This window comes from Alosa sapidissima, chromosome 13 (assembly GCF_018492685.1).
Source record: "Alosa sapidissima isolate fAloSap1 chromosome 13, fAloSap1.pri, whole genome shotgun sequence".
NCBI lineage: Eukaryota > Metazoa > Chordata > Actinopteri > Clupeiformes > Clupeidae > Alosa > Alosa sapidissima.
In genome coordinates this window covers 18143505-18150505 of record NC_055969.1, presented here as the reverse complement: position 1 = coordinate 18150505, position 7001 = coordinate 18143505, and the positions used below count along the sequence as shown (strand labels likewise).

Sequence of the window (7001 nt, the reverse complement as noted above, 5' to 3'; positions counted from 1 at the left end):
TTATTATTTATTATGAGACACCGTAAACGTGAAAGTAACCCGATATATATATATAGGAAACAGCTAATTTATAGCAGTAAGATGAAGGAGGAGGATATACTGTAGCTATCGTCGACGATGGCATAAGGTGAGTAGGCCTACAAATGGATACACGCAGAAGGTATTGTAACGTCGGTGCCTTCTTGACTGAGTACTATCCTCCCAGAATGCAATGTGTGCGAATGCTAGATTGTGTATTGTCGCTTTTAGTGAATGTTCACTAGTTCGCCCTTCTATATGATTGCTTCAGCTAGACTAGAATGTATGGGAGAAGTGCGTGTTTGGCAAGGTAGCTGTCCGTGGTCCTGGAGTGCCTGGAGCGGATATCGCGATAGAGCGATGACCGCTTGCACCCCAAAAGATCACAGAGAAAGGCCGCTACCAACTACATAAGTGCTTGCTGAGCGAGTCGTAAATCCGCTAGATTGGAGCGGATGTAAGACTGGTAGGCATCCGAGGACCAACGGCCCAGTATTTTAATTTGTTGCTCCGATAAGCCGTTGAGCGCAGCTGTTGTGGCAGCTCCTATCCTGAAGGAGTGTGCGGAGTAGCGATCCGCGGGAAAACCAGATTTGACTAGAATGGTTTTTAAGAGTGTCTGGAATCTGTGGCGAGTGATGGGTAGCCCTTCGTCTGACACGAAGGGCGGGCTAGTAGACGAAGCTTGAGCTGACCGATATGAGATGTAGTGAGATAGTTATTGGAAAGCTGAAGATCTGAGGCGGAGTTAAATGGATATGGAGTGTCCTTTCGGGACTGATCGGTTTTACTCTGTTTGATGGTAAATCGAATGGTGTCTTGGTCTAGCTGCTCTAGATCTGCGATGCACGGGTGGACATCGGGAACGAAGAGAGACGAAGGGCATGTAAACTCGCTACATCTCAGCAGCCCAAAAAGGCCAGTAGAAACATAACGGAGATGGTGGAATCGGAATGCGGTGACATGAACCCTTTGCGAAGGGTAGCGAGGCAGGTGGCGAGAATGCTTGAGGTAATGGGAAGGCGGGAGTCTTGGGGGACTGGATGTTGCCTACGGATACCTTTAATTAACAAGCCTATCCTGGTGTCGGAGAAGGGGCATTCGGAGCCGTGGGGGCGTTTGTAGAAGAAATGAATGCCAGCTAGGTAGACTCTAATGGAAGAGACTTTGATCCCGAGTGAAGTGTGGGCGTAGGTGATAAATGATAATATGGTGACTGCATCGAAACTGGGAAATGGTAGTGAGTGCTTTGCATGGAACTGTTTGAAGCACGACCAAGCAGTCCAGTAGGACTGCATGGTCCTGGGTGCGAGGGCTTGGAGGGCTAGGTCGGCCGTGATGGGCTGAAGATAACTGAGGGGGTGGTTTATAGGAAGATGGTCTCCGAAAAGCTGGGGAGTGGAGTAGGGTACGGGTCCGCCTCTGGAGCCAAGCTTCTGAATCTCTGGAAATTAAGACGAGAAAGAGAGTCAGCAATTTCATTGTGGCAACCGGGGACGTGCGCGGCTCTTATGATGAACTGGTAGCTGGCTGCTATCCAGATTAGATGCCTAATAAGAGGGGAAAGCGCAGGCGATTTTGAGCGCGAGTTATTTATGACGTGCACTACGGCTTCGTTGTCGCTGTGGATTAGCACGCTCTTGGAGGTCCACTCCTTCCCCCAGAGTAGGGCCGCAATGACTACGGGGTAGAGTTCGAACACGGCTGACGATTCGTTTTCCGTTATTAGCGCTCTGAACTCTAGTGGCCAAGGGGATGCAAACCAGCGCCCTTTGAAAAAGCCTCCGAAGCCTATTGAGGGGGCTGCGTCTGTGTACAGCTGGAGGTCTTCTGGATATGATTGGCAGTCGTCGTAGAACATGCACAAACCATTCCATTCGTCTAAAAACATCCTCCAGAGTTTGAGATCGGCCAGGCACTGGGCATCTAGATATACTACGTCTTCGAGAGATGGGGATGCTGAGGCGCAGTTTAGGAGATGCGAGATGAAAGGGCGGCCCTGGGGAATGATTCGCATGGCGAAATTGAGGTGGCCTAGAAGGGAGAGAACTTCTTGTTTGGTGTGAGATGGTGAGGTTATAAACTCGTTCAACAGTAAAGAGATTCTGTCTTTTTTCTCTTTGGGGAGAGATGAAGAGAATTCTTCGGTATCTAAAATGATGCCGAGGAATTCGAGTCTGGATAAGGGACCGCACGTTTTCTCTTCTGAGAGTGGGACTCCCAGTTTGTTGAATACGTCAGTTAGCGTAGAGATGCCTAGGGCCGGTGGGTAGGAATGGGGGATAACTACTAGAAAGTCGTCCAGAAGATGAACGAGAAATGGGAGCTTATAGTTATTTAGGAGAATCCAGCACAGGGCTTCTGATAGCGTATCGAAAATTTTGGGACTGCTGCGGCAGCCGAAGGTGAGGCGAACTGCAAAATAGTATCTCCTATGCCATTTGACTCCGAAGAGGTGCCAGAATTCGAGATCAATGGGCATGACTTTGAAGGCTGAGGTGATGTCCGCTTTAGCTAGCCAGCAACGTCTACCTGCCTTTTTGATCAGAGCGATAGCGTCATCGACAGAGTGGTAGTGCAGCGAGAACTCTTCTAGTGGAATCAGACTGTTAATGCTGGGAGTGGTACTATTGTGCGGAGCTGAGAGGTCGATGATAAGTCTCTTTTTTCCTGAGTATTTGCGCGTAGCTACGCCTATGGGGTTGATCCTGTAGACTGGGAATGGAGGCATGGTGAACGGACCGATCATAAAACCAGATTCGACCTCTTTGCTTAGGAGTGAGGTGACTACCTCCGGATCTTTGACGGCAGATTGTAGGTTTTTACAAACGAAAGACTCTGTAGGTCTTGCTAAAACACCTGGATGGAACCCGTGCTTCAACCCTGAAGTCAAATAATCGCAAAATCCCCTATTTGGATTGGACTGAAGTTCTGAATGGAGAGCAGAAACAATGATTGGAGTAGAGAGATACTTTTTAAACTTTTTATTTATGTTCTTGAGTGCGGAACAGACTGACTTGGCATGGGCGCCTGCGCAGTAGCTGCAAACGTGGAGGTAACGGCAGGAGGATTGGCGACACTGAGCGAAGTTAAATCTTCGGCAGATTTCTCGACCTTTCCAGGAACGCTCGTCCTCTTCCCTGGCTTCTCCTGCCGTAGCATCGGGGATGCGGGGAACATAGGAAGAGGATTTAGGGGCTGTGGAGCTGGTGCTGGGGAATTGATGGTCGGGGTTGACTAGTGGACACTCGGCCGCGCCGTGACTGGGGCTATTGCAGAGGGGACAAGATGGCTTAAGTCCTAGGAAAACGCGGTTATGGAGCTCCATATCGAGCGCGCCCCAGTAGGGGTTTTAGTTCCAGAGGCCGACTCTGGCAGCGCATTTTGCTGAAAACAGCCGGTGGTAGCCTACGTATGAAAATGAGCTCCACCGTAGGATACGGCTAGGCCGGCGATGATGGCCAGGTAGTCATTTAGCTTAGTCATTTGCGTCGACTGGAGAACACGAAACAGACGACTTCTGTGTAGTTGGCAAAAGCTATGGTGAACTCGGGAAATGACAGGGTTTTTTGATGCTGGGCCAGAATTTTATTTTTTTTTTTTTTTTTTTTTTTTTTTTTTGAGAAAAAACCAGTTCGCCGCAAACTAGATCCCGGTTATGAGAGGGAATAGGAAGGGAGGGAAGAATGGTAGAAAGGTCTACGTCTGCACCTGACAAGATGAGGTTCCTGGTGGACGCTGTGACGGGTGGTGGTTCGAATGCTGCAGCGTGAGGAGGCGGTGGCAGGGCCTGTGCTGTGGCTAAAGAATAGTTTTGCTGCCGGAACGGGACGTCGTGGTCCGAAGCACTCGCGGAGTGCTGATGACCCGCTGCTGCGGGCTGGTCTAGCGCGGAGCCGGGGAAGAGATGGGAAGGGAGAAAAGGGGGGAGGGAGGGAGCGGTCGCTGACGCGACCGGAAGGGGAGCAACCTGGGACAGGGTCGCGGGAAGTGGGACGGGGAAGGAAAGAGGGTTAGGGGGGAGTAGCGACGCTGTCGCTATCGGCGCCGACTAAGACCAGGTGCTCGCTAACTCATAAGAGAGATGGGGAGCTAGTGAGGTGACTCTTCGAGCTGACGCTTCGTGAGTTGAGGCGTGCTGTACAGACGTGGCTCCCGGGATGGAAAGGGGAGGGGGAGAGGGGGGAGGGAGGGAGCAGTCGTCGGAACGACTGGAGGTGGGGCAGGCCTGGACCGAGTCCTGGCTAGGGGAGGTGGATGGGGGAGGGAAAGAAGGAGTGGGGGGGGGGAAGTAGCGACGCTGTCGCTACCGGGGCCGTCTGGAAAAGTGGGGCTGGACCCGGAAATACGGCGGAGATGCGGCGGGAATGGGCCTGAGCCGCTGACGTGGCAGTGGCTGTGGCTGAAGCAGCGGAATGATACGCTCTGAAGCGTGTGGTGCCGGAAAGTGCTGTCAGCGTGCCCGGTTCGCGAGGTGGCTGGTGGTGTGTGCTTCGTCCGGCTGAATGGCCGGCGGAAGGAACCGCGTCGGGATGCCAGAAGGAGCAGCTTGCTTCCTGGTCTGGGGAGGAAAACAAAGTGAGGGAGCGGGAGGGCGAAAAGACCGGGTTATCCGACTGCGTTAGAAGGCGGAGGAGATGGGACTTCCTATCCGACATGCGGCATCGCGATGCCGCGGGAATGGAGAGTGCTGCGGATGCGAGCCACTGTCCAGTGGGTAGGGTCAACGCCTTGCTGGCGCTGGGTGGATTTCCAGTTCCATGAGAGCTGTCTTGTCAATGCGAACGATACGCAGACTGAATGATTTCGCGAACGTCGGAGCGTGTGACGTATGGAAAAGGAGGTCGGCTTAAATAGGCCTACCCTGCAGCGGCAGTGGGTGAGTTAATTGCTGTCAATCATCCCGAAGGCTCCACCCGAACTTTGTTTATAAAACATCATTAATTGCGTTTACCTTGTCATGTATGTGTTAGCTTTTGTAGTCTTTCTTTAGGTTGTACCTCATGTGTTTACCCTGTGTATTGTATGTGACTACCCTGTTTGTGTATTGAGCTTGTTTTATTGACTTCCCTTGTGTTTCCTGTGTAATGGTGTCTAGGTGTATGAGCGATGCCCCCTTCCGCTAATAAACTTTTGATTGGACCATTGTGTGTCGAATCAATCAATCGTTACAGTATGGTGACTGTATATAATCAAAGAATGACTATCACATATACGTGCACTTGAACTCTGACATATCGTGAGTTGATATGTAGCCTAATTAAAATCATACGCAGTGCCCGGATAGAAAGCTACGATTTTTAAACATGGTTGAAAGAACGTTCTGCGAACATCCCCGGAACCTGCTCGAGTTTTAAACATGATTCAAAAAACATTCCCAGATTGAACGATGAAGGAACGTTCCGGCGCTGTCAAGAAAACTTTCCTGAACGACCATGAGGGAACGTTATCAGCGAACGATCAGTGAACGTTTTCGCATCAAACATTCTCCGAACCGAAAATTGTTTGCTGGGGGGGTTGCTGAGCTGAAAACTGGAAAATATAAGCATGTAGCATGTATTGTAGGCTACAATAAATGACAAGAATCTGGAAAATATAACTAATGCAATAACTCAGGTTTACCATGGAATCATGCATAGATTTGCTACCAAACTTGGATGCTTGCAAATATTTATGTGTTATTTACCTTGAACATTACTACACTATGTGTAATTTCTTGAACATGCAAAAGAAACAGAGACAGAGGCACCAGCTGTGTCATTGTTGCCATTTCCTATTTAATAAGAAATGATTCAAAGGAAATTACGAATTAAAGAAAGACTGGGAGGCTAGAATAATAGGTGACAGAGTTATCAAGTTCCCACTGTCTCACCATTTATAAGCTCAGGTTGGTGAGAGAGCTCTTTAACATTGGCTGTACTCACTGATAACATGGCCAAGAATATAAAGACTACTTCTTTGCTTCTGAAGAATTGAGTTGGTGAGTCTTCAATAATTCGTTTTCCTTATCTAAGCATTTCCATGAAGCACATAGATGCCTATTGAAACGTAGCCTATTCCATTCAGATAGCTGGCTACCAGGCTCATAATGCACTTTTAATTGCAAATAGAAATGTCAAGCAACATCTCATTACATGTTTCCATCCTAACAATGAAAGCTGCTTGTAATGAATTAATATTGTGCTGTCAATGTGGCGCAAACAAACAAGGCTAGAGTTGGATCAGCCTTGTCCTTTGTGAGCAAGAGAACTCTGGCAAAAGGATGTTATGATAACCGTTTAGATTCAGCACCCCTTAAAGTGACAATGCAACAATGCACCATTTTGATGAACAACTTCATCAAAATACATTATTGGCCTTTTCTTTACTTAAGTTGTTTGTGTTATATTTTTGTCATCATCTAAATGTTATATAAATGTAAGATTACAGTACCATCGAAAAACATAGCCTGAAGAAAACAACACCTAAGGACATTTATCCTGCAGAGGAGTTGCTGCTTACATCTCGTGACAGTGTGTCTTCAGCTGTGCTTCATATGCGCCTTTTGCTATAGACCAGTTTTTTCTTGGTCAGTGCCGTAATGCTTTTTAGATAGTGTAAGACAGCAATTTTTAGATAATGCGCCAAGACCACACCTTAGGTTGTTAACTGCCACACCCCTGAGCGCATTGTGTAATAATAGAGAAGGGCATGGCGAAAAACTCGAGGGTACGATAGGAATACGCTTGGCTTTGTGATAATAATATGCTTTGTGCCGGGTTTGCATCACGAAAATAGGGCCCGAGGTGTTGCAATCGCAGGTATCTTTGGCTGACCTGTTCAAAACTGCACACAATTTAAAGTGTAGGATCATTATGACACCCTCTTAATGCATGCCAAGTTTCATGGAATTCCGCTCATTGGGGACCATACAATAAATGAATATGTGAATAATGAATATTTAGTGACTTTACACTACGCACACACACACACACACACATACA

The 7001-nt window shown here is 48.3% G+C and overlaps 1 protein-coding gene across 1 annotated transcript; it reads right to left on the bottom strand.

The window, feature by feature from the left end:
- Positions 1-1405: 1405 nt before the first annotated feature.
- Positions 1406-3278, bottom strand: LOC121680893 (the record flags this gene model as incomplete). The annotated part of the gene is made up of 1 exon (XM_042060484.1): positions 1406-3278. A coding segment is annotated over exon 1 (1362 nt), but the record flags the coding sequence as incomplete, so codon positions are not given.
- Between the last annotated feature and the right edge of the window lie 3723 nt (positions 3279-7001).